This window comes from Salvia miltiorrhiza, chromosome 1, assembly GCF_028751815.1.
Source record: "Salvia miltiorrhiza cultivar Shanhuang (shh) chromosome 1, IMPLAD_Smil_shh, whole genome shotgun sequence".
NCBI classification, from domain to species: domain Eukaryota; kingdom Viridiplantae; phylum Streptophyta; class Magnoliopsida; order Lamiales; family Lamiaceae; genus Salvia; species Salvia miltiorrhiza.
Window position 1 is genome coordinate 64,925,931 of NC_080387.1, and position 27,937 is coordinate 64,953,867.

The 27,937-nt window shown below is 35.9% G+C and overlaps 5 protein-coding genes across 8 annotated transcripts; 1 reads left to right on the forward strand and 4 right to left on the reverse strand.

Moving 5' to 3' along the window:
* Nucleotides 1-250: 250 nt before the first annotated feature.
* On the reverse strand, nucleotides 251-4,094 carry LOC131005036 (uncharacterized). 3 transcript variants are annotated; one of them, XM_057931830.1, is made up of 3 exons: nucleotides 2,185-4,094; nucleotides 884-966; nucleotides 251-472 (listed from the first exon to the last, which is right to left on the reverse strand). In XM_057931830.1, exon 1 carries the CDS (start codon nucleotides 3,776-3,778, stop codon nucleotides 2,348-2,350), a length of 1,431 nt encoding a protein of 476 aa, XP_057787813.1. In that variant the 5' UTR covers nucleotides 3,779-4,094; the 3' UTR covers nucleotides 251-472; nucleotides 884-966; nucleotides 2,185-2,347. The 3 variants fall into 3 exon arrangements, with proteins under 3 accessions (XP_057787813.1, XP_057787812.1, XP_057787811.1); XM_057931829.1 differs by having other exon boundaries at nucleotides 866-966; XM_057931828.1 differs by having other exon boundaries at nucleotides 251-966.
* A 244-nt stretch (nucleotides 4,095-4,338) lies between these two features.
* Nucleotides 4,339-4,698, reverse strand: LOC131011539 (uncharacterized). The gene has a single exon (XM_057939314.1). The coding sequence runs from the start codon at nucleotides 4,696-4,698 to the stop codon at nucleotides 4,339-4,341; it is 360 nt and encodes a 119-aa protein (XP_057795297.1).
* A 121-nt stretch (nucleotides 4,699-4,819) lies between these two features.
* On the reverse strand, nucleotides 4,820-5,401 carry LOC131011552 (uncharacterized). Its single transcript, XM_057939323.1, has one exon. The coding sequence runs from the start codon at nucleotides 5,399-5,401 to the stop codon at nucleotides 4,820-4,822; it is 582 nt and encodes a 193-aa protein (XP_057795306.1).
* Nucleotides 5,402-6,452: 1,051 nt separating this feature from the next.
* On the forward strand, nucleotides 6,453-8,414 carry LOC131005037 (heptahelical transmembrane protein 2). 2 transcript variants are annotated; one of them, XM_057931831.1, is made up of 3 exons: nucleotides 6,453-7,006; nucleotides 7,367-7,496; nucleotides 7,562-8,414. In XM_057931831.1, exons 1-3 carry the CDS (start codon nucleotides 6,768-6,770, stop codon nucleotides 8,213-8,215), a joined length of 1,023 nt encoding a protein of 340 aa, XP_057787814.1. In that variant the 5' UTR covers nucleotides 6,453-6,767; the 3' UTR covers nucleotides 8,216-8,414. The 2 variants fall into 2 exon arrangements, with proteins under 2 accessions (XP_057787814.1, XP_057787815.1); XM_057931832.1 differs by having other exon boundaries at nucleotides 6,456-7,006; nucleotides 7,436-7,496.
* LOC131005035 (protein REDUCED CHLOROPLAST COVERAGE 2) lies at nucleotides 8,401-27,862 on the reverse strand. Its single transcript, XM_057931827.1, has 23 exons — nucleotides 27,247-27,862; nucleotides 27,032-27,093; nucleotides 21,984-22,076; nucleotides 17,923-17,995; nucleotides 16,791-17,153; nucleotides 16,450-16,514; nucleotides 16,216-16,347; nucleotides 16,089-16,130; nucleotides 15,492-16,016; nucleotides 15,244-15,401; nucleotides 14,574-15,063; nucleotides 14,313-14,375; nucleotides 14,124-14,225; nucleotides 13,290-13,610; nucleotides 13,135-13,227; nucleotides 12,945-13,046; nucleotides 12,725-12,829; nucleotides 12,361-12,494; nucleotides 11,996-12,179; nucleotides 11,649-11,780; nucleotides 11,460-11,572; nucleotides 11,124-11,205; nucleotides 8,401-11,042 (listed from the first exon to the last, which is right to left on the reverse strand). The coding sequence occupies exons 1-23, from the start codon at nucleotides 27,314-27,316 to the stop codon at nucleotides 8,907-8,909; spliced, it is 5,640 nt and encodes a 1,879-aa protein (XP_057787810.1). The 5' UTR covers nucleotides 27,317-27,862; the 3' UTR covers nucleotides 8,401-8,906.
* Between the last annotated feature and the right edge of the window lie 75 nt (nucleotides 27,863-27,937).

The window sequence follows — 27,937 nt, forward strand, 5'->3', positions numbered from 1 at the left end:
GCATTCCCTAATACAAATTCTTACCATATCACACTACTCAATATAATTATTTTCATAATCTTCTTCTCAAACAACCAAAATCATGCAACGACTCATACTTTTCCCAACTCCACACACATTTAAACATCAGAGGATGCTGCAGTTTGCATCTGATTCACATAATTCTTAACATCTGAAAAGTTTAAAGAATGTCTAATTTATGTTCTGCACAGCACCAGAAGACAGAAAAACATCATGATTTAAGAAGACGTTTTGAAAATATTGCAACGGATATAATTAAATAAACTGCGTTTTTTCACTTGGGAAGTCTGTAACATAACAGTGTCATTAACATCTTACACAAAAACAGAAAATCTTAAAATACCGTGATGAAATAAAGAAAAATACTCCGAAATCCTCCAGAAATTCATACCAAAGCCGTGATATACAGATTGATGAACCGTGCAGCATTCAATGGTAAAGCGCGATGAGCCTGCAAAGTTATTTTATTCACTATACTGAAAAGATGAGAGCAATGGATCTCCGAAGTTCTCTAACAACAGTAACTCGAAGCATTCACATATAAGCAAAATATTAGCTTCAAATTGATAGGTAGATCTGTTAGAGTTGATTCAGGTTCAGGAATCAAATATATAAAATTTGAGGCAGCTGGAAAGAGGAAAAGAAGATGGGAAATATTACTCGAAATAAGGCAAACTGGCAAAGTCTTGTTAGATAATGTAATTTCATGATAGAAGGAGATAAGGGTTAATCGTTGGAGCAGCTATGCAATGTCATGTGAACAAAGACAAAGAATAGAACAAGGCTATAAATTTACTATTTCCAAAGGTAAAATTAGTCAGAAAATCCAAGAGAAAAAAGTTACTTGAGAATGCAGATATACTTAGAAATTTAGAATAGCAGAGCTATCGGTAACCAAGCTTCTCGAGTGACATAAGCGAGAGACACGTGCCAAATGGTTATTATCTGCAAGGCAAGTGGGAGAAAGGTAAAAAATCAAGAAAGAGACTCATAATTCTCAGTTCTCACAGATAAGAATGACTTATATGTTCGATAAACAAGAGATGACAGCATATCAGAAGGCTGGAATTGAACCTCAGCATCATGTGAGAACAAGTGTGTGCATTTAGAGATTGCCAACTAATACTAGAAGACAATGTCGTAAGCATACTACAGAGAAACAATAAGAAAAGCCAAAAATGATGAGCCTTATAATGCCAATAGAAAAGCCGAATTTTTTTACTGTGCCCTTGAAATTTAAAATGCAAGTTAGTAAAATAATTAAGACAAATATTAGAATCAAGGGTTAAGAAAAGGATGGCATCAGAAACAATCTCGACTGCCAGGTTTTTAGATGAAAAACCAAAATAAAACAGTAAGAATTTGAAACAGTGAATGGTAAATTGCCAGTCAGTTCTGCTATTCTTTTTACACTCGCTTCACACTTTTGCTTTCTCATATCAACTGCAATTATAAGTCTTTCTTCTTGCCTTTCTCTAAGAAAATAAGTCTTTCTTCTTGCCTTTGTTCTCTATCTTATTAATTCTATTTTCTTGATAATTTTTGTCAGGAAACAATTAAAGAAGTGGATCATCATCCAGTACTATCCAGTCAAATTTGGAGACAGGTTCTGCAAAGTAATACCCGAATTTGTAATGAAAATATCAGAAATATAGCAACTTCCATTATAGCACTCAACCAACATGAGTTCATTGCATTGAATCTTCCAATATGTTGAAACTGTATAACTGAAGTACTTGGACAAAGTAGAAGATTTGGGTAGTAGTTGTCAACCCGAAAGTGATCATCTAATAGTTTCTTACTAATCATTTGTGGAGTAATAGGATAAAGGCTATAATACGGTAGGTACCCTTTCACAAACTGCAACCAAATTCCAGCAAGTGAAGGCCTAATTCTAGTGCAATGGTGAAGGAAAGGTTTCTAGCATCCACTAACCAACCAAGTAATCAACATTTTTGATAAGGTTCAATAAGAATTGACAACATATGTCTCCATGATTTGAGAAATTGTGACACGTGATTATAATTCACAAAGCAATAATTTCATTTGAGAAACAGTCGTTGTTATTCACCAGAATAATTTTATACTACAGAAAATATAAGAGTGGAATAGAGAGTCAGAAAAACAGCAATAGAGTAGTATAATTATTAATCATGTCCTAACCTTCTCTGGTCTCGAAACTTGTAAAGAATCCACGAGCTTGAAGAGAATGGCTGCAGATGTTTGCAGCTAAGTATAGCTATACCTTAACTGCTGCAAAGAGCTTGTTCTGAAGCCCGATAATGATGTCTGGCATTCCAGACTTGAAAAACGAAAGCACTACAGTCTACAGCACTTGAGAAGACTGTATTCTGGAACTCTCTACGATGCCAGAACAGCCTGCGAGCAATTCTGCAAGTCTTTCCTTAAGATTTGGGGAAAGCTTATCACATCTAGTTAAAACATCTAGTGACTCAATGACGCCTTTCCTAAGAAGTGTATGGAAAGCAGTTGATATTCCACGAAGCACAATCTCCTTCCTCTCAAGATCATAATTATCCAATAAAAGAAACAGAAACTCAAGCAGAGAATTTGTGATGTCAATATATTTAGGGATAGAATGTACCATCAACAGAAGTGCAGGTTCGATATTCATCACATTATCCACCTTTTCATTGAAGAAGAGCCAATCATAAAATAATGCAAGCTTCGTATTTGCTTCAATGTAGTGTTTCATACTGGACTTCAGTAGCCAACCTATTACAGCCCATCTAGGGATAATATCTGAGTGGATAATATCATTAGATGGATGGTGAGCACAGCATATAAACCTCACTATATCAATCAAGACTGCATTTTTCTCAGGTGCACTAAGAAACTTCTTTGTAAACCAAACCTGATACCTCATTTGGCTACCAAATTTCACATGAGTCAACAAAAACCTCAACTGAGACTCCATTTGTGGGTTCACCCTAAGCAAAAAATACCATTTTGAAGTCCTTGTATAGTACAGATTCGATATATCCAAAAACTCACCAACTCCGAATGTGCTAGGTGCATACAACAAGTCATTCCACACAGACCGAAACTCCGGAACATGAACCAAATCCTGCAAAAGCCTAAGAAGATCCCTTCCAACCCTCAAACACAAGCTGAACTTCTCCCTCAACATTTTCACACAAAAATCCTTCTCCATTTTCCTCAAGGACTCAATCTTTGGAGCATTCAATAAACTGCAGTGATCAGACAACAACCTCAGAAACACATATAAAGCACCAGTCAAAACCAAGGGGAACTCTTCCAGCAAACAATCCCATTTGCTCGAGAAAAGACTGACCATTTCAAAACACAACCACAGATTCTCCTCACTAGAATCCCCACCAACAATCTGCCGCAGAAGGGCCACCAACAAACCATCAAATCCGACTGCTGCCACATCAACCATCTCACGAGTAACCCAAATCAACTGCCTTTTTGCAGAATCGACTAACTTTCCATATATTTCATTCACAATTTTGACAAGAATGCTCGTGAAGTACTCGTATCCATCAGTGATAACACCGTGTAAATGCTTAATGTGAATTTTAACGAGGTGGGGTTCGCACAAAATGCCGTAAAGAATGGCATTGTTGAGCTGCGAGTACTGTTCTTGAGTTGGGATGGTCAGGGGAAAAGGAGGCCTAAGTTGAGGCTCGAGACAACAGAATGCCTCTCGCAGAGTAATTTCGAGCGAGTTCTCCGCCTCGTGAGCACATCTTTCCATTAATTTTGACGCCATTTCGTCCTAGTAATTGAAGAACCTAAGCTGTCATCTAATCAGGAGAACTCTCACTTACAGACCACCGCCTCCACGGCCACCGTCGGGGGCCATTCTCTGCCTCCGCCGAATCTTAGTAGCGGGAAGAATTCTTGCTCAATAATTAACGAAACCGGATTTAAACAAGCCCGGTCAGGTCTCGCGGCTTGATATACATGTTTCTTTTAATTGAAGCAATGTATCAAGCAACTCGAGGGCAGGAGCTGAGAATTTGACTTTCAAGAGGCCCTGCAAGTGTTCACATCCAAATAGGAAGAGGCCCAAATACAAAACTTTGAACTAAGAGCATCCACAATGGTGGTGTCTTAGAGGGGTGTCTTAGGAGTGGGCCCCACCTAAGACACACCCCTCTCCAATGCATTGTGTCTTAGGTGGGTGCTTAGATCCCCATTTCCACAAAATTCATATTTCTACACTTTTATTTTTAAAATTCAAATTTCATTAAAATTAAAATTAAACATTACAATAATTTAAAGACATAATTTAAATACAATAAAAAAAATAAAAATTACACTAATTTTCTAGGACTCAATCGGACCAAAACGAGACCAAATGTGCTCCTTCAAGTCCAAAGTGAGGCGAGCATGCATCTCCGCGTCTCGCATGGATGCTTGTCGTGCAATAAATGCACGAAAATCCGGCGGAGCACCGACATGAGGTTGAGATGCGGCGCTACTCGAAGCTTCGTCGGCGTCTTCTTCCCACTGCGTTGCTTGCTCGCCTTCGTCTTCGATGATCATGTTGTGCAAAATGATGCACGTGAACATGATGTCGCTCATCGCCTCCTTACTCCAAAGACGCGCTGGGCCTTTGACGATTGCCCAACGAGCTTGAAGGACGCCGAAGGCTCGTTCAATATCCTTGCGAGCCGCTTCCTGCATCAATTTGAACCTTTGCCCCTTCGGATCCGTCGGATGTGTAGGACTCTTCACGAATACAGGCCAATTGGGATAGATGCCGTCAGTCAAGTAGTACCCACTTGTGTAGTAGGAGTTGTTGACTTCATATGTGACCGGCACCCCCATTCCTTGCAGTCGATCGTTGAACAACGTCGAGTTGTTGAGCACGTTGATGTCGCCTCCTCAAATACTCCGCGCCGAAGAGTTGAATAATGGCATGACTGAATCTCCGCAAGCACTCCAACGATGTGGACTCTGCAATCCGGAGATACTCGTCGTATTGGTCCGCTGCCCCACCGTTAGCTAGCATACGAACAGCGACAGTGCATTTTTGCAATGGCGTGAAGCCGGGCCTTCCAGTTGCATCCGTGCGTTGTTGGAAGTATGGATCGGAGGCGACGGCATTAACGATGCGCAAAAACAACGCCCGACGCATCCGAAAACGGCGGCGAAAGATGTTGTCGGGGTAGACCGGATTTTCATCAAAGTAATCCGCGTGCAAACGTACAGCGCCGGCTTCACGGTCCCGACGAATGAAAGCCTTCTTCCGCGCTCCTCGTCGGCGACGACGAGGTTGCTCTTCTGGATCACCAATATCCTGAATAATTTGGTTAAATTGTTGTACAAGATTGGAAAATTCTTCAGCACGTCGCTCGTCCTCGTGGCTTGATGAGGAGGAAGACATTTTATTTAGAAATTGTTTTGATGTGGAGATGATTTTTTGATGTGGAGATGTGAAATGAATGAAAAAGAGTGGTGATATATATAGATAAAAGGGAAATAAAAAAAAAAAGGAAAAAATTGAAATTCGGCCGTTGAAGGCAACGGTCCATTTTTAAAAAAAAACAAAAAAAAAAACATAAATTTAAACGGTCATTTTTTAAAAAAAAATTAACGAATTTCGAATTTTTTTTTTTTAAAAAACGGCGCGTCCGCAGGACGCGCCACACACGCCTCCTCTTCAACCCGGCGCTAGGCTTCGCCTCGGCCTCGCATCTGGCCGGCACTCCAACGCTGCTCGCCTCCCAGCGCCTCGGGTCGATCCCTCCTTCGCAACAGCCGCTGGAGATGCTCTAAGGTTAAAAACAAAGGAACTTCTCGAACGGGTGTTAGTTTGTTACTGTGGTAATTAAAAAAATAATTTGTATAATTGTAGAATAAAATAAATCTTTAATTTAACGAGTTGTTATAATTGCTTTGTGTAAGTGCTGTGTAGTTGTGTCGGTACTCCATCCGTCTCATTGATAATGACTTACTTTTTTTTGTCGTCTGTCTCATTGATAATGGTTTGTTCTGAAAAAAAAAACTACCTTTTTTTTCACGAAAATTTATGGGTTTCACCACTTTTTATCACTTTTATTCTTTAATCACTTGTCTTCTTGTGGAAAATAATGAACAATATCAAAATAAAACGGAGGGAATAGTAAAAATTGTCTCTTACATCAATCTTACTACAAGTATAATATAGTCTATTTACATAATATGGATATGGAGGGTAGTGCAATTAGGGATATCAGATGCTGAAAAATAGTTTAGAAGAGTTAAAATAAGAAACATGATTAACCTCTCAAAAAAAAAAAAACCATGATTAAGAATATGAGGACCTATTTGAGTTCAACCTATTGTTTGGCCTAAAAGTTAATTATTGACAAGCCTACAGAAGAAATGCAAATGATTAGGCCTAAAAGTAAAGAAAAGAAAAAGGTGTAAATATATGTATATTGAGAAGCTGAGCCTGGTTAAAAGTTATAACTGCAAAACATGGAATGTGCGGTGGCAGCGTATTTGCTGGGGGTATAAATACTATGAGGCCTCTCGTATGAAGCTCCATATATAGATAGCTATAGACAAAGCGTGTGCATAGATATATATACATACGCATGATCGGAGCCGGCGAGAAAGAAACCTCAGTGTTCCGGTGGAGATCTCGCCGGGAAAGAGAGAGCTCCTGTTTCCTTTTTCCGGTGGAGATTTATATAGCTAGCTTGTCGATCCGGATAGTTATGATAGCGTACTGAGCTAGCTACAAATTGCGAAGCGTGAGAAGCGCAATGACGACGGCCACGACTTTTCCCAAGCAATTGGCCGCGGCTTACGACGGTTACCAGAAGGTGAGATCGGAGCGGAAGGTGCTCGCGAATTGCGAGGCGGTGTTGATCAATTTCGAGGAGCTGCCCGAGTATATGAAGGATAACGAATTCATTAGGAATTATTACAGATGCGAATGGCCGTTGAAAGATGTTGCTCTCAGCCTTTTCTCTTTGCACAATGAAACATTCAACATTTGGACGTCAGTGCTTCTCCTTTTTCTCTCTCTCTGTCTCTCACGCGACGTGCATGCACATAATTCATAGTATTAATTAATCCTTCTAGTTAAGTCCGAAATTGCTAATTTGACACGATATAAGAAAGAAGACGTACATCGAAACATTTGATTAAATTTTTGTTAATGATTTTCTATTTTATGTATTGGTTGATTTACGAAGGATCTAGGTTTAATTTCAATCGTGTAGTTAACCTCGTAATTCTTCTGAAATAGTTGATAATGTTTTTCTCCTGAAAGCTGTGAATTAATCACAAATTTTGTTGGATGGTAAATTGTAGATTAACTATTAAGATAATATGGAAAATGATAGTACTATATTCGCAGGCATTTAGTCGGATTTTTCATATTTTCAAAGATGATGATAATGAGCTTGACCGATAAAACAAGTCTCAGGAATGTGATGGAAGTCTTCTTCGGCCGCGGGAGTGATGGATGGTTGTCCATGATGATAACTGTTAGTTCTCTCTCTCTCTCTCTCTGCTCTCTATGTCATAGATGTAAAACATGTGGTTGTTGCAGGATTCTTATGTATCTGGATCACTAAGCTTGCATTCAAACGATCATGCCGGTTCACTTCCCATATGGCCATGGCTGATTTTCTTGAGTGGAGCAATGAGCTGCTTGATTTTCAGCTCAGTCTCCCACCTCTTCGGCTGCCATTCCCGGCGTTTCCACTACTTCTTCTGGCGGCTCGACTACACCGGCATCTCCATCATGATAGTCTGCTCCTTCTTCACCCCAATCTTCTACATCTTCTCGGACCACCCCTACTGGCGCTTCTTCTATCTCTCATCGGTCACCTTACTTGGCACTGCTGTAGTCGTGACCCTGCTCACTCCCTCTCTCTCGACTGGTCGTTCCAGGGCCTTCAGAACGACCCTCTTCCTCTGCATGGGGTTCTCGGGTGTTGTTCCAGCCACCCACGCCGTCATCCTCCACTGGGATCAGCCGCAGATACTCTTGTCGCTCGTGTACGAGGTGCTCATGGGGCTGCTGTACGGAGTTGGAGCCATTATCTACGTCACTCGGATTCCAGAGAGATGGAAGCCCGGTGCGTTTGATATTGTTGGTCACAGTCATCAGATCTTCCATATTTTCGTCGTTGCTGCTGCGCTTGCTCACTGCGCCGCCAGCCTCATGATCATGGATTGGAGGTGCAGCTTGCCGGCCTGAGATTTCGCCGGTGAATTTCCTCAACCCGTGTACAGAGATTCTAGAGGCTAACTCATGCCCCTGTTGTTTGTTTTCTCTTTTAGTTTTTCTACTTGTTTAGGCAGTTGAGAAAACACAAGGTTGTCACAAATGATGCAGTGTAAGTGTAAAATTAGTCAATTTATGGCTCTTCAAAAGTAACTAGATTTTCAGCAGAAAAGGCAGCCTCTACTCATATATTAAGGAAGCTGAAAATTAGCAAATCACAGCAGTTTCGTGCAAAGCAGAATTGGAATCTACTGTCTAGTTATTACAAGAGGATTTAGTGTCACGTCAAAACTTGACTATTACAAAAGGCCAGAAACTAATTTGTACTGAACTGTGCCCCTTTCATGGTTATTCCAAATAGAATGCCTGATCAACAAGTACAAGGCAGTTCCTGTCTCGTTTAAGAATGACCGAATCGAACTGAAGGATGGTGCGGTGAAGTATTTGAGCTGTCGGCCAATTGCTGCATCAGTTCTTGAAGATCAAAACTCTCCGTTGCTTTGCTTGACTTGATGATTTTTCACCAAACGAGCTAGAACGTAATCAAACTACACCTCCTGGATTCGTACAGAATTTTCACCAAGAGGAAAGAAACGTTCCCATCATTTCGCAACTGAGTCCCCTGATCAAGAGGAGACTCGCCTACAAAAATATATACAGCCTTCTAATTTGCTGCTTCGGTAACCTCAGCAACTTCTGCTTCACCATCACTGTAATCACCCCAACGTTTGATTGTCTTTCCTTCGACAGCCACCGTGACAGTACTCTTACCATCTGGAGAAACGGCATTAGGAGATTCTGCATCTGCATCTGCATCAGCATCGGTACACTCTCCTCCAGGTTGACAATCATTATTCTCTATTGTCTGTTCCGAATGAGTTTCTTCTTTAACATTTTCCTGTGCTTCTGTAGTTTCCAAGGGGATGATTGTTGATGATTCCGGTACATTGCCCTCTGCCACGGCATGATGACTGACTTCTTCATCAACTTCAGTATTCTCTTCTGCAGGTGAATCTGTTGGATCTACTGAAGATACTGGAAGTCCATCTTGAGTTGCGGGCGTACCATTTGGTAACGGTGGGAAGCCATCATGTGCCATTGCTACTCCATTTGGTGATAAAGGATACCCGTTCGAGGTGAAAGCAACCCCGTTTTGTGTAGGGATATAACCATTCGGGGCAACTGAATAGCCACTTGTAACCCATGATTGGCCGGGTACAAACTCATTCGCATGTGGATTCATTATTCTTGGAGGGTTGAAGTGATTTGGGTCCCCATTGTTTTCAGCATTGTGGAATGCAGGCCTATTCCGTGGGACACGACTGCCAGATCTGTTATAGCCACCTGAGAGGCGAGGACCATATGGAACTCTAGCAGTAGCAGATTGATGCGGTGACCTACGGGCAGGGTTAACTGTAAGCACCGGTGCTATATTCACTGGAGGTGGCAATATTCCACCGTGCTCTGTATAACCAGGTAGGGGTATAGAGCCAAAAACTGGAATTGTCGACGGAGTATATGGAGGAGCTGCAGCAGATAGTTTCTTGGATGTTTCCTTTCCAGTCTCTATATCAACTTGCTTTTCAGCTTCAGTGGGTGATGGAGCACCACCTCCATTAACTTGGTTCGCTTCCTCATCTGTCAGCAAACCAGCACTTTCACTTTCATTACATGAATCAGCCTTCGTCTCTTCGTCCACCACCTTTTCTTTCAAACCAGAGGCATCATTCTCCAACTGAGCGGTAGTATCCATAGAGTCTGATGGAGATTCAAGATCGGTCATAACTTGCATTTCAGATGCTTCTTTTTTGGAAGCAGTAGAATTTAGACCCTCAGACGAAGCAGAAGCCACAGGTCCTGAGTTTGATTCGTGCCCATTGTCAGCTTCCGTAGTTTCAACTGTCGTTTCTAGTTCATTACCAGTTACAGAATGTTTTGAATTTTCAGAAGCACCTTTAGTCGCATGTTGATCTTCCTCCTTGCTAGTTCCATCCATCTCTTTTACCTCAACCACCAGTTTTTGAGTTTGATCTGCATCCACTTTCTTTGATGTTGATACTGTTGTATCAGAGCTACTCTCCTCCTTGATTGCCTGCAGATTTTCTTCTGCAGAATTCTGCTCCGCAACAGCCTTAACAATGGTACCTGGTGGAGCTAAAGCTACCTCTTTGTACGAGAAAAGCTTTCCTGCGCCATGAACGCTTACAGAACTAACAATAGAAGCTTTAGCAACTTCACTGGAAGCTGGGCTTGGACTATTAGGAGCTGATTTTGCGTTGGCCAGTTTCTCTTTGGCACTAGCTGGTGTAGAAGGGCCGTTCGGCTTCAGCTTGAAGCTAGCACTTTTGATGAACTTTTTAGGACCCTGTGGAGCCAGGCCAGATGAAGCTGTGTTTTCATTTGGACTTGTTCTAGGAGAGCTGAAACCACTTGGTTTACCTCTGGACTTAGACGGATGAGAAGCAATCTGAAAGTTGGTGTTCAATTTTGCAAGGCTCGGCCTCTTGGAAGCAGATGGCTTGCGGCCCATAAGAGAGCGCCCCTTAGCCTCTTGCCATCCTTCTTCGGAGATATCATCCTTTCCAACGCTATCATTTTCGTCCAACAATGTTTTCTCTCCAACAAATGAATCAGTATTCTTAATCGTGCCCACAAAATGAGGCTCGGATTTGTTTTCCACTCCAGATCTATTTTCTTTATCGCTGGAGTTCTCTGCCACAGGTTCACTTTCCATTGTGAACTCACCCTTTTGATATTCATCCGTCACAGTTTCCGAGTTCGGACCAACTTTTCCCTTAAGCTGTACAACAAAGATGATATCTTGCTCAGAGAATGCATCAGCACAGAAAACAACGAAAAATATTAGAAACATGTTTTTAACCTTGGCACGAGCTTGCTTCTTTTGGGCTTCCCTTGCTTTCATCTCTGCATCAGGGGTTATGTAGTCCAATAGGTCCGAAACACTGATTTTAAAGATGAACAAGAAAAGTGTTGCAAATCAGCTATATGAATCAATGTAGACTACTGAATAGTTATATTCACTAAACAAAATAACAATATGTTTTCTGCAGAGTTTTAAGACATTTTCATTCATCTTTAGTAAGAGACGGAGCAACCGTGAGCTAGTTGGAACGCATGATGTATTTTTGTCTTAGATAGGTTAGATAATAAAGCAAGTATATTTGAATTTAGAAAATAAATAGAATAGAATTTCAACCTCAAATGGCCTTTGCTAGAGATAGACGCATCTGGTTTTGGAGTGCCATTGCGTGCAGCTTCTTGCTGCTCCAGCGCCTTGGACTCGAAATATTCCAGCCATGCAGCCGCATCCTGTAGAGATTTCAAAAAAGGTAAGGAAGAGGGCCACCTCCAAAGTCACTTTTTAATAATCAGGCATAAGCATTACCTGTGTACGTAGATCTTCTGATCCTAGTTTAGCCTGCAGTATCTGAAGAGTGGTTTGTTCGTGTTGAACACTTAGGGAATATGCTTCCATCAACGAGAGAGCGATTGCAATAGCATGATAGCTAGCCGCTGTCTGGAAAAAAGTAATAAAAGAAGCCGATATTCAGTATAAGGAAACTTATGACTTCTAGGCATCGGCCTTCGGCAACTGTTGCCCTCATTTTCCTATCAGAAGAGCTCTATTATGAAGGTTTATCGTTTTTACAATGCAAAAGGTCCACCGTAAGTAGTAAATCTGATCTATGAAAACCATTTACACACAAAAACACAGATAAAAAAGGAGATTACTTGTATGTGATCAGCTCCCAGAAGTTTTTGGTTACACTTGAGAGCCTCATGGAGATATCTAAGAGCAACATGGACATTCCCCAGACCTTCTTCCATCATAGCTACGTTGATATAGGTGGCAGCAGTATTTGGGTGAGAAGGGCCACAAGTTAGATGCAGGAGATACAAAGCACGGTTGACATATCTGAAAAAATGAAATAAGTTCCTCGTCAGTCAGAATAAACAATTAAGGATATCCAGATACTCAATGTTTTAGCTATCCGATGCCCGCAGCTGAATGGTCCCTTGTTTCAATTTATGGTGATATTTTAGGCGTACATGTAAAAAGGCCAGTGTGCAAAGATACAGAGGATATCTAAACTTACTTCAATGCCAGCTCAGTGTGTTGGAGTCTATAGTAGAAGACAGCTAAATCTCCATAGCTTTTCATTGTGTCTGGATGATCCAGACCAAGCTCTCTCTCATTGATATCTAAAGCTTTTTGCTGGTATATGGTGGCCTGTTCATATATTAACATACGATAAAACAATCAGATCAGAAGTTTATCTACAAAACTTTTTGAAAATTAAGAGACATTTGGTATGCTCAGTGCTATCTAAATTAAAAAGCACAAAACATAGTTCAGCAAAAAAATGGGTGCTTTTTTTTTGGAGCTGCATATATGTAATGGATGCCCTTTTCTGTGACATTACATGCTTGCTTGTCTCAACATTTTGCACATACGCATACCTGATTAAAGTCCCCAGTGTGGTAGAGCACCACAGCCAACAGACTATATGCCCCTGCTGTCATTCGATGATAAGGACCACAGACAGAAACCAGTTTCGAGAGTGCCTTCAAAAGGTAGAATAAATGTTTATCGTACTCTTTATCTCACTCCTGAGCATAATTTTGACCATTATCTAAAGCCTCTCAGAAGGGTGGGGAACAGATCAGGGTATTAACTTACCTTTGTTCCATAAGTAACAGCATCCTCCAATTTGCCCTTGTCCAAGGAAGTCTTGGATGATTCCAAAAGTGTACGTCCATCAGCAGATGAGCAAGCGACATGCTGTTTGAAGACAAATGGTATGAGAACTACTAAAAAAATCCTCTGGAGATATATTTTTAATATTTTCAAATGATCACTGACAGCATACTTTATAAACAGGCACCATGCTGATTATATCTGATTTCTTGAATGGGAAGGGAGAATCCATATCATAGTCTCTCGGAACAAGTTCAAGCCCAACCTGGAAATAAATAAATTAGTAAAGCTGTCTTCTTAGCTAAGAGCAGTCATAAATTAGCTTACCTTGTGGCAGAGTCCACGAAGAATAGCAAACTTTCTTATGTCATTGCGTGCCTCATCATTCCATTGCCAGCCAAACCTCTTAAAAAGGAATGTCTCTACCCACTTCCATTTCAATTCTTCAGCATTATTTACGTCTGCATCACCATTTTGTGCAGCAGGTGTCCCCAGCAACAAATTCAAACAAGAAGCAATCGATGAAGCCATATTAGCAATATCATCGACTGCTGCCAAAACAGCCTGAAGGATATGCTTATAAGCTCGAACAACCATCTCGTGAATACAAAGGGACTGAACATGAGGGAGCTTGTCTGCTAGTTCGACCTGATAAGGATGATTCAAAAGAAAATAAATTTGGGAAGAACTACATGGCTTAGCAATAACACATAATGTGAGTCTGGCAAAAAGCAAACAGTGGAGGAAAGAAAGTCATTATAAGCATAAACATAGCATTTGAGAAGTTTGGAGGAACAATATTAGCAATTCACGACATATGTCCAAAACTGAAGCGCAAAAATCTTGAGCCTTGCAAATCCTCTTTTTTCCCCAAAACTTATGGTATGCTTCCATAAGTAGCAAATATCCAGGTTACAGCTAATGAAACTTGTTTCAGGTGGGCATAAAAACTTACTCTGACTAGCTTACTAGCCTAAAAAAAACAGTTTTTATGATTTATGACTATATGAACTAGATAGATAGATGCATGATGTGACATTTAAACCGACTAATATGTACCACGTTTGATAGGTAAACAGATAAGAAGTATTACCGCAGAGTATGCAGTGGAAAGCAATCGGACATAAACTATAGATAAACAACAAAACCAAATGAAATTACCACACGGCCCAAGGAGCACATCTGCAAACCCCTGGTATGCATAAAATCTGTCAGCGTCCTACCATCAACCGGTGAAAGTTCGAGTGACCCAAAATCAGCAACCTGTCAGAAGAATATGGAAGAAAATAGTAAATATCATTTTGGAGGTTCAACTACCTGTTAAAGATATTTTCCGAGTAAGGGAATTACCAATTTTGGAAGGGCGGTTTCAGCATAGTATTTGTGCGCCATCTCAATCAACTCTTCAGGTGTCTGCAAACATCAATTTTCCAGAGAGATCAGGTGTTAACTTTGCCTATTTACAAATCAAAAGGTTTTGTTTCATTTTGTTACAATTCCAAATGACCCTTTCTAGATTACGAATTTCCCAAAACACCTCTTGAGAGATGTAAACCGGATTAAGAATAGCACAGCATAAAATATAATTTATTACAAAAACAGAAAGGCGACCTTAAGGTGAAGACCAGTTTCTGATTCTTTAAGGCGCAAATATGATGATTCAGGAATCAAATTTTTCCATACAATCTCGTTGTCATCTTTTTCAAAGTCCTTGTTTGCATCAGAACTGCAATTAGCAGAAACTTCCTTGTTTACGTCAGATTTATTTATTTGATCGTCCGACTTCTTTTTAATATCCTTCAGCAATCCACCATTCTTTCCAAGACCCTTGACTGCTTGCTCAACTTTAACCTCTTCATTCTTTTTAGGCTCATCTTTACCTGAAGCCTGATTTTGCAAGTGTTGCACCCAACATGCACCAAGCTCCCATCTAATTGACTTTTTCAGTGTAGAATCTTCTCCCTGAAGAGTCTTTAAACTTTCAGTTAGCACCTGCCTCACCAAAGGCCAACTGGAGCGTAATTCTTCCATATCAGCATTCGGAACTCTTTGAACTGGGTTGGGTGATTGGGGCGTGGCTTTGTGCAACAGCATTCTCAAGCTGGAAATATAAATCAAAAAACAGAGTGATTGATTAGTCCAGGATCACATAACTCTGTGACGGTATTGTTGTAGCGAAAGTAACTCAGTTTTTCACGAATGTAGAATTTGAACAACATGTCTTTTAAAAGGTAGAAGAATCTGGAAAACAAACAAACATCAAGTAGAGCTATCTACTGACCTATTAATATTCAATGCATTGGCTCCTCCTTCAGGATGATCTTCAATGTCAACATCCTGAGGAATGGATTTGCCGTTCCAATTTACCTCGGCTGAAACTTTAACAATGGCTGTGTGCCCACAGTGTCTAACAACGACAACACCTAAAGTAGAAGTATCCTGTATGGACCAATGATCTCACCATAAGAATAATAACTTCACACTTTGCTGGAAAATAGAAGAGAAAGATTAATAGTTACTGAGACGAACATGTACGGTTGCATTTTCATCTGCAGTTATGCCTTTCAGCAAGTTTCTTTGAGTTACTTCTTCGTGTGTAATTCCGAGAACCTTGCTCCCATCATTTTTGCTATCCAACTTAGTGCTTCCATCTGGCGGATCTTTTGTGACGCTAATGAGTAGATCTCCAATTCTTTCCTCATGTAATAATGATGAAGCAGAGTTACTTGCAGGCTGCTGATTGTTGTCTATTAGATGCTTTATTGCAGCAACAGCTTTGAAAACCGAAACATCAACAAGTAGACTGTGAAGGAGAAAGGCTTTCCTATCTCTTAGTTGGCGCTCCTCGGATGTCTTACATGGCATTGCTGCCAAGACAGAAAGTTCCTTTGCCCACGGCCTGTAGTCGTGCTTCCTGTCTCTTCCTTGTCCGCCTCCACTTCCTCCCCAATTTTCATCTTCAATAGGAAGTGGAGGGAATATAGACGGGTTCTCAGCAACAACAGAGGGTACTAACCAAGTGTTTGCTCGAAAACCATATGGAAGATTCCCGAACTGAGAGATTACAGATAATGTTATTCATATGTCCAAAATTCAGTTTAGGTTTCTAAATTCTAAATCACTCACTTTGTTGTGCTCGGTGAAAGCTTTCATCAGGGCCTTAAATGCCTGAACACAGAAGTAGATGAACATCAGCGAGATTAGCAGATGCAAACATACTTGAATTGCAGGATACAGTTTTGTCTTCACTTACAGAATCAAAAATTCTGCTTATCTGCTTCAAAAGACCAGCTAATGAGTGGCTTACAAGAATACGCTTTCCAGCCGGATAAAAACCTTTTCGAGAGGCAACTATTGTTGTCGGCTTCCCGGTGCAAATCCGCACCTACATTCCAAAATTTATACGAGAAAACCTCATCTCAGCAACACAAAAATAGCACAACTTCATAAGAACATTATGAGCAACTTGCATGTTCAAGATACTAACATCAATTTGAAATAAATCCTCATCTGTTTTCTCCTCAAGGAACGGTCGACTTGATCTCCTAATATCTGCAACATTGAGGATTAATTGATTAGCAAATCAATATCATTAAACTTCAAAAGAAGTTCATTGTCCAGAAATATTTCTTGCAATTATACAAACAAAACAAAACAAACTCATTCTCTCCCATCTTTTTCTCCAAATGCATTGCAAAAATCGAAGATCAAAGCCACCACATCATAACAAAGATCAAAACACCGTAGAAATAAAGAAGGCGCTAAAGAAAACAAAAGAAAATCAGATGCATTTTAATAGTACTGAAATCTCCAATACAATGAGCTCACATTGAATGGGTGGAGTGAGGTGAGAGAACGAGAAGAAGTCGTAGAACTGCCCTAGCCTTGGCGGAGGGTACATCATCGACGCCGCGGCTTCGCCCTTCGCCGCCGCATCCGATCCGGTGACGGCGGCCGAAACCTCCGGCTTCCCGGGCTTGGACTTCGGCGAAACGGCGGATTTGGACTTCGGAGAGGATTCGATAGCCGCATTCTGTGAACCGGAATTCGAGTCAGGAGAACCGGGTTCTTTAGTCCCGGTTTTTGATCCGGTTCTGGGTGAAGTGAGTGAACCGCCGAAGTAGGTTGTGCAGGCGACAATATCTAAAAGCCGTCTAATATGATCCACGGCTTGCCGTTCCGTGTACTCCTCTGCACGGAATCATAAACTTTTTATTTTTCAATTCAACCCCTTCTATTTAACAAATTACATTATCTACCCTGATTTAGTTCCGTGCTATACTTCAAATATTTTTTATTAATATTGTAATAAATACAGATTTTCAACAACAATCTACAGTCGTTTCAAACGAAAAACAATAATCTACAATTAATTAACAGAAACATTTTTTTTGAAGGGATTAATAGAAGCATTTTACTAAGACGTACTTTATGAAAAACCTATCATTCATTCCCCCCTAAGAAAATCATTCGTTGATGCAGCGGATAATATGTTCTAATCCCAAATATATATTATATCAATTTTTAGTAAACTCGACATACATTTTCTTAAAAGAATTTTGAAGCTGTCCATTAATATACAGAGAAAACATATTAGTATTACAAATGCGAAGGACACGTTAGATTTCATTAATATAAATATATAGAGAAAACATATTAGTATTAAAATGAATCTATTTGGGTTACATTAAAATATATTTTTAGCAAAATAAATGCATTGTTTACTTGTATTGATACTCTATCCGTCCCATGAATTTTGACACGTATTTCTTTTTGGACCGTCCCACGAATCTTGACACATTTTTAAATAAGGTAATAGTAATTATTACATTCTCTTTTCTACTGTATCACTTTTATTACATTATTAACTACACACTTAAAACACTAATCTACAATTCCTTAATTTTCGTACCAAAATCAAACGTGTCAAGATTCGTGGAACGGAAGGAATATAACATACCTTCGACAATGGCAAGGTGACACGGCTTGAGAGCCATAATCTCCACCGAATCGTTTAATCTTGCCCCTCGAACCTGCTCCCAATAATTAATGAAAAATTAGTTACATTATAGATAAGAAATTCTCATAGTTATGTTATTATATTTTGTTTTTTTTTTTTTAGAATTATGAGAGTTATTTATTATGTAATAAAACAGTATACAGACGGGACCGTTACATCACACAAATATGAGAAAACAATTGCACGCGAGCAGGACCACTACAACACATAAATATGGGAAATTACACCGTAAAATTGAACCCAAGACTTTTTACAAAAAAAAAATTAGATGCTTGAACTTTGTCATTTGAGTTAGGCCTCATTGACTATTAATATTATTTTGTTAGTTGCGAATAATGTATATCGTATTCCTTGGACACATAAAAGTTTATTTCCAACAAAATTTTTATGTTCTTGTTATACTAAATTTGGACAAAGTTAAATAATATATTAACAATTTAGTAATTAAAAAATAATTTTATTTGGAAGGTCCTATCATATTTTATATTATACTTCCTCCGTCTTATTATAAATGTTCCATTATTTTATGGCACGAAGATTAATAATTGTGTAATTAGTAGATAAAATGAGTTGGTAGAGAGAGGGAAATAAATTGAAATTTGTAAAAGTAGGTATAGAGAGAAAGTAAGTGGTGGGCCCATTAATTAACTAGTCTCTTAATAATTTGTCAAAAATGAATTAGATATTTGTAATAAGACATTCCATTATAAAAATTAAAATATTTATAGTGGGAGGGATGGAGTACTATGTATGAAATGTGAATTATATATATATATATATATATATATATATATATAGGGGGCCGCTCCAATGAGACCTCCTAATTTTAGTGAGATCTAGGGCACGATCTGGTGCGTTTATTTCATCAATCCTATGACTGATATTATATCTGGAGGGTGATTTTTTTTCGCAGGGTTCGAATCCTGGAGGGAGCAGAATATTTTAAATTGTGTTATTCATCAGTATATATTGCATTGTTCATCAGTATATACTGCCTTGTTCATCAGTATATATGTCTTATTCATTACCAATTTTTTAAATTTTATTTTTCATCAGTATATACATCTTGTTCGTTAGATATACGTCTTGTTCATTAGTATTATATGTCTTATTCATTGTACTCATGTTATACGAAAAATATGGGGTCTCACTGGAGCGCGCCCCTATATATATATATATATATATATAGTAAAAGACCACGCCAAACTAATCGATCATGAAAATAATATATTAATGAATAATACACAATATTAATTATATTGTGACAAATTTTACTTGAATATGCAACCAAATTTTCAGAAATACTAGTAATTTGAAAGCCATGATTTATGTCGATTGGTTAAATCATTCGTAATTACTATTAATTAATTATATACTGATTAGTATAAGTTGTCGTTATTTGTATAATAATTTTTCACTTTACTTTTTGTTAAATTATAATTTTATTTTAATTATATATTGTTCGTGATTATAATAATTTGTGATACAATTTCACGTAATTTTTTTTTTGTTAATTTATATGAAATATAAATATTATAAATGTACAACTCATGCATTGCATGAGAGTAATGTTAGTGATATTTAAAAAGATTTCATTATAATTGTGTATATTTGATTATATTTCAACTATAGTAACGTAATTTTCGCAATTTACATTCACTATATATATATATATATATATATATAATATTACACTATATACATTTAATAAAATAACAATCAATTATATTCCATGTATCCACACAAAAATTGTCATAAAATTATTTTCGAACTATCCACAAAAAAAAATTGTCATTTTCATTTACAGTAGTATAGTTCACAATACTCTACTCACGTTTAAAGTGATATCTTTATTGCACTCATAATTATAGTGACATCCTTATTCTACTGAAAACTCTACTCACATTTTATTAAAATTCGTGTTGTTCATAATATGCCCAAAAAATTATGAACAGGGGAGTATTTATTTTCAAAAAGAGAATGATAATTTGGCGAAAAATCATTTTCAATGAGATCTCTTATATATGGTGAAATCTTAAATTGATTTGATTTGTAGGTGTTATTTTAATATATCCTACAACTAATATTTATTTGGAGGGAGCGAAATTTTAACTGGATTCAAATTTTGGAGGGAGCAAAAATTTTACCAATTTTTTTATATCGTTTTTTAACACTATATACTGCCTTATTCAACTATCTCTCTCTCTCTCTCTCTCTCTCTCTCTCTCTCTCTATGTATGTGTGTGTGTGTGTGTGTGGAGATGTTTAAGTAAGAATAACTAAATAAAATAAGAATTGAACACTATTTTCAGTCCTTCCATCAGCAAAGATTTACAGTTAATGCATTGTCTTACTGAATGAATCACCTAAATTTAATTATTAGAAGGAGTTAAATTTTTATTTTATTTTTGAGTGCATTAATCTTAAAATGAATGTATTAATTTTTACAACAGATATATTAATCTATCTATTTATTATATGAAAAAAAAAGTTTGTGGCAAAATTGTAATTAAAGAACAATCAAAGGGCATTTATAAAACTCAACAAATCTCATATCTCATATATTTGCTCTCTCCTCTCTTTAATCACACGCATTCTTCAATTTTCTATTCTCTCTCTCTCTTTCTCTCATATTCTCTTTTTCATATTTTGATGATTTTTTTAAAAAAATAAATTTTATTTATAAAAAATATTCTATATATATATATATATATATATATATATATCTTAAATTAAAGATGAATGCAATATCTTTGATTTGGTATCAAATAATTATTCAACCCTTTTTGTTAGTATTCTAATAATATAATTTATTTTCCTACTTATCAATTGAAGCTTTTCTAATAAGATGACATAGGTAATGAGCTAACTTATAAAAAATTAATTTTATGCATGATTAGCTTATGTTTTAAAATTACATATTGTGATGTGAAAACTCTTTTTTTATTGTTTCTTCGTTTCTTTTAATTTGAATGATGTGTTTATTCTATAATTTTAAGGAAGAAAATAAAGTTTTCCATCAAATAGATGGAAAATTAAAAATGACACTTTTCAAAATTATAAAATAAAATTAAAGATCTTTACTGAGTAATTGATGTAGATTATTTTATTTTTGAAGAAAAAATAATTCACATTTACTTATATTCTAACTATATTTAATATTTATTTTTTATTTATTTGATACATTATTTAATTTATTTATTTTTTATAAATTAACATGATTAAATAAAGAAATTTAATGGCCGCACAATAGGGGCTCGAACCCAAGACCTTCGATTTTAGACATTAATCCCTAATCGCTTAATCGATATACACGCTACATCTTTTAATTTTGATGCAAAACTATGTTCCTCGTGCATCGCATGGGCGAATGTACTACTGTTATAATAATTCTCATGTTTTCGCAAAACATGTAATTATCATTAGAACCGCACACCATATAGGACGTTGAAACATGATAAAAAGAAAAATATGGAGGAGTAGCATGTAAAATTAAAATCAATTCAAAATAGTAATTAATTTGTAAAAAGAGAATTTGTCGTGTGTAAAATTTAAGTAATAAAATTATCAAATTTCAACAATTTACATGTAGTTGACACGTGTATTTGCCACCTGTTTTTTATTAATTAAGTGCCACCTCTTAGTACCCCTTCTAATGTTTTAGTACTCCCTCGTCCGTCCACCACCTTATTTCAAATTATTTTGAACTTATTTTTTTTGTATTAACTCATTGTCCCACCTAAATTACATTGATTAACTAGACCTGGCTAAAAAAAAAAAAGTTTAGGAGACCAGACATTAAATGCATTTTGTTTTTATTATTTTATTCCAACAATACTTTATATCGAAGGAATAATAATAATAATAATAATAATAATAATAATATGCGCTGTTTTCGCAGTATAATTTGTTTTGAGAAATACATTGAATATCGAGCTTATGAACTTACCGTTAACTAAGAAAAAGTAGTCATGCACACAAGTAATAAATATTGGGATTACCTCATGGGATAATGAGTAATTGGTCAAGTGACACGTGTCGACATGGACGGCCAATAGTTTCCTGACATCTAAGATCCTATCTGTTGATATCCCCTGCAACTCAGCAATTCAATAGCAATATTATGAAACTTGCACGAAAACACATTTTCCACCAATTTTATGATAATTCTGTAATATATTCATCAGCAATTATAAAGTTAAGGAGAGAGAATAGATGAGAGCTAATAGCACTTCCAACAGAAATCTCAAAATTATGCTTATATATTCCTCCCTAAAGTTTTCCTATTTAATTTTAGGATCTCGATTTTATAAATGCATACACCGGATCTCCTATTTTTTATATAAAAATAATAATTATGTGTGGGCCCTACCAATTATAAGTTTAAAATAAATTTTGGGTGGGTGTAAATTTAAGATTGAATTTAGGTAGGTGTAAAATTTTTTATGGGCTCCATCCAATTTAGGGGATCTGTTTGATGCATTTTTTATCTCATTTTCAATTGTTTTAGCCTAAATTTAGAGTTAATGATGCATTTAGGTGATCTGTATAATCCACCACAATCATTAAAGGAAAGGAAAGAATAGAGGGAAGAGAAAAAAGGAAAGGGAAAGGAGGAGATAGACTATACTTTAGTATTTAATTTAAATAATTATAATTTATTTATTTTAGTTATATTCTTAATTATTTTAATATTAAATTAAATATTTTATCATGCACTTTAATTTAAGATGTATATTGAATATTTTTTCATGAATAAAAAAATTTATAATATACATATTTTTTATATGGGCTAAAATAATATTATCATTGTTGTTTCACTATTTATTTCTTAAAAATAGTCAAATTTATTTTATATTAATTTTTTATATCGAATATCAATTTTGTGATTTTATTTGTGTATTTTTGAAAAAATATTAAACATTAAAAAATCGCACTAAAATTTTATCCCGTGCATTTTAGTTTTGTATTAAAAAATATTAAACATTAATAACAAATGTGCTCAAATTATCCCGTGCATTTTAGTTTTGTACAAATTATGAAAATCGCACTAAAAATTTAGTGCTAGCATTGTATGCATATCTGAAGAATATGAAGTTTGATAGGTAAAAATACAAACGTAAATTTGCCAATTTTAGTTACCCCTATGTTTTTAAACTAATTTCACTAAAATGGTATTTAAGCGCATTTAGTTTGTTATCATTAAAGCGTTTAGTGATGTTAATTGACAGAACAAAAATACAGAGAGGTATACTGATATAAAATACTACTGGCTACTACGAGAGGGTAAGTTAAAGTCTTCCTAGGCAAGAAATGTTACTCTCCTAGTCTCATTACAAATGTCTCACTTTTTATAATGAAATATTTCATTATAAATGTTATAATGTCTTATTTATTTTTTGATAATATATTCTCTCTATATATTTAATATTTAAATCATTTCCAACAACCCATTTTATCTATTAATTACATATTTTTTAATCTCTGTACCCAAAAGTAATGAGACATTTGTAATGAAACGGAAGAAATATATTCCTTAAGTTGTATGTCAGATCATTTCACCGGTGACTAGACGTAAAACCATCTGACCATCCCGGTGAAATGATCTCACCGCTGGGGCGACTAGATGATCTAACCACCCACCGATTAGATGAACTCTCGATTGCTAGCTGTTAAATCGTCATCTTTTTAAAGATTGTTCTTACACATTTATGTCGTATAACTGTCAAATCAATCAAACATGTAAGACTTTCACGAAAAATTAAATAAAATCATCAACATCAGAAATATTTAAAAAATAGATTATAGAAAACTTGTATTTATAAAAGATGACATTTTTCATATATAACTTAAGGAATAAGGCATTTAAGATTTTTTCACTATAAAAATAAATGGCACGATTAGTTTGAGAGTAGAATTGCCAACAAATAGAAAATTAACGACTTCATTTACCCAAAGTGCTAAGTATTGTCCTTTCGGCTCGCAATGGGCCGGATTTGGACCGGGTCTTATCAATACCAGATCTAGATCCGGATCCAGATCCGTGGATCTAAAAATTTAGGATCCAGATCCAGATCCGTCAGATCTGCGGGCCCGCGGGCCCAGATCCATGGATCTACTATTTTTAAATTAAATTAAAAAAAAGGTCGCAAAATCATCAACATTTAATTTTCTTCATAAAAAATATTGCACAAAACAAAGTATTTTAATTTGTAATTCTAATTTTTGTATTATTTTTAATTTTTAATATATTTAATATTATTAATAAAATAAATAATATATATTAAATAAAACGGATCCACGGGTCGGATCTGGGTCAGATTCGAATCTCAAATATCAAGATCTAGATCCAGATCCGTTTTAAAAATTGAGAGCCAGATCCGCGGGTCCAAAAAATTGAGATCCAGACCCTGAAAAACGGATCTGGACCGGGTCCAGGATCCATTGCCATCTCTAGGCGGAGCCACCAGCTACGCTCCCGGCTCCTCAGATAAGGGGGCTAAATTTAATTTGATTTTTGTACCTAATTTTTCAAAAAAATTGTAGGTGTTGATTTATTGTATCCTATAACTAATATTTATTTAGAGGGGATTTTTTATTTATTTTTTTACCTGAGATCGAATCCTGGATAGAGCAAAAATTTTACTAATTTTTTTAATTATCGTTATTCGACACTATATATTGCCTTATTAAACATTATATATTGTCTTATTCATTATTCTCACTTTTCATAAAAAATAACTTTATCACTAGAACCACACCTTATATAAATTGTGGTTCCATTGAGATTTATATTTTTCATGATAAATGAGAATAACGAATAAATCAATATAACTTGCGCATAACATATCCACTTAATATAGTGAAAATCTCGTCTCCTCAAGAATTCAAACCCAAATGAAAATGTTTATTCGTAAAAATTATTGACTTATCCACATGTGATTACACGCATTATCCATTCTCAACACATTTAGATTTTTCAACAGAACATTTCTCTCTCTACACACACACACACACACACATAGGGAAGAGTTCAATGGAAAACACTAAATATTTAAAGAACAGAGAACATTGAACATGTCAGTAATTCCCTTTGAACGTTAAACGTTCGTAACAGTCATTTCGTTGAACATGAGCGTGAATAAATATTGAATTTTAGGGGGTCATGGGATTCAACCCCTATATGTTCAACGAAATGACTGTTACGAACGTTTAACGTTCAAGGGGAATTACTGACATGTTCTCTGTTCTCTGTTCTCTGTTCTTTTAATATTTGTTGTTCTCCATAGAATGCGATATATATATATATATATATATATATATATAGAGAGAGAGAGAGAGCACAAACACATCTTAAAATATAAAATATGAACCACTAAAAATAGCTCTTAGAGTATAAGATAAGAATTATTTTACATCATTAATCTACCCACAATTCAACGAGTGAGATTTAATCTAAGATACATCGTATGTAAATATAAGAATTCTATGTAAAACACGTGTGAATTCGTTGTGTAGATGTATGAATTGTGAAAATAAAATTTTTGACCTATGAGATTCGAACTCAAGACCGTGAATTCATCCAACAAAGTGATAAATCAACCGTGGATCGATCTTGATGATCTAAGAGTTGGAAATTATTCTGATTTAATTTATATTTTAAGATTGTTTTTATTTTAGTCCTCTCCTATATATAGGATGTGATTCCAATGAGATATGACTTCTATTTTTCGTAAAAATGATATTTTCAAATAAATCAATAAAATTTACGAATCATCGTATTCAGTTTTTTTTTTTTTTGAGAGAATAATCGTATTCAGTTAATATGGTGAAAATCTCGTCTCTATAGGATTCGAACCCGCCTATTCATATGTTACATTGATTTATTCGTAGAAATTATTAACTTATTCGAGCGTTGTCTCGTGCATTCTCAATTTTCAACATTTTTAACATTCTCAACGGAACCTCTCTTTCTTTTTCTATATATATAGGGTTAGGTTCCACGAAGAAATTAAATAATTTGCGAAATTTAGAATAGTTGAACAGATTAATAATTTTGATGAACAAACATTTTGGTTTGGAGTTTGAATCCTAGAGTACATGACAAGATTTTCAACAAATTAAATAAAATACGTTTGTTCATCAAAATTATTGACTTATTCCTCAACATTATTCATTTGTTTAATGTTTTGCACATTCGCAAAATATATATAGAAAATAATTATAAATTCAGAATAAATATAGGTGGTAGGTTTTGATTTTTTGGGTAGAAGGATGGAGTATATAAGATATTAACGACGTCGTAGAGACGAGAATTAAGCCATTAAAAATTTAAAATCAAAAGGAAAATTTGGAATGCCTGAGCAACGAGCATTTTAAATGAACTTGCAAATATTTACCGTTGCAATGATTTTTTATTTTTTCCTCTCCTGATTTTAACTTCTATGTCTACATGTAAGTAAAGTAAAGTTCTTGAAAACTATTATAATAATCATGCTATGAAGAATTTATCAAAAAAAAAAAAAAATCATGCTATAATAACGGCCGGGTCACGGACATTTAGTAGTATAATTTTTCTAAACGAATTTTCGAACACATGTCACGTAGGACTGTAAGACAGTAAATGTATAGCCATTTTGAGTATGAAATATAAAATATAATCAATTTATAAAGTCTAATTATTAGTTTATAGAGAATATTAATCTTTTATTGTAAACCAGAGGGTAATTTTTCTGTTACTGTACTTCCCAGTTCCCACCCACGTTCATGCATTTGGGATTTTAGTTGGAAACTATGAGATAAATATTTTGAAGAAAATTTAGTATTTCATCTATAACATTATACATTATAAATTCATAACACATTGCATCACGTATCAATGTGAAAATGGCGGAAACTTAGTTCACTTGATAGCTTCATTACTCTCAGTAAAAACTTAACGAAAAAATTACAAAACGTTATCGTTCACGGATTAATTAGCCCAGAAAAATAAGTAATAAAAATATATATGAAGAAAGTAGTTTTATAGGATGAAACATAGTATACATACCTTTAGTGTCACTTGTGAATCCTCAGGTGTCTCTACAGTTATTTCTATTACAGTTGGTAAAACTGCAAACACGAAACAAGAATCAATTGTTTTTGTTTTTAAATGTTGGCAATGAGGATTATTTATTTACTTTCGGCAGCTACTAATGATTACAGAATTTCAAGAAAATGTGAGAAAAGGTTAAAACAGATTAAAAAGTAAGATATATCACTGACCTTTCTCTTCTTTCTTCTTCTTGTCTCCTTTGGCTTTGTTGGGTTTAGTCTTTCCAGTTTTAGGAGCCATTGTACGCTTGATTATGTAACAATATATATATGTATATAATGAGAGAGATTATGCGAAACTCATAAACAAAGTTGTATACAAACAAACAATGTGGAAAAGAAGGAGAAGTAGCCGTTAAATTCGAAGAATAAATGAAACGAGAGCGAGAATAAATAGAAGCTGAAAAAAAGAAGGAAGCGAAGGAAATTAAGAGGAATTGAAATGAATGAATTTCGGAAATAATCACATCGTTGAGGAGTATAAATGCATGAAAATCATAGTGTGACTCTAAACTATGTATATATATGCTGCTCCAAGTCCAAGAATTCGTGGAGGCTCGTTAAAAGGAAAAAGTGAGGTCGAGTAGCCAGGGAAGTAGGCCGGGCCAAGAGCGAGAGGCGTCGAGAGAGAGAGAGAGTCTTGTAAATTTTTGTGAATTTTGAGCGGATATTGGAAAAGATAGGATAAGGCAACACATAACCCGCAATCCTTTTTTCTTATATATGCTAAATAATATTTCTATAACTCAACAAGAATGTAAGGCTGCAATTTCCTCACCTCTCATCTGAGTCATCTCTCTCTCTCTCTTTTCAATTTGTACTAGAAGGCGCAGAGATGGTGCGGGCCCCACACTTTTAATTA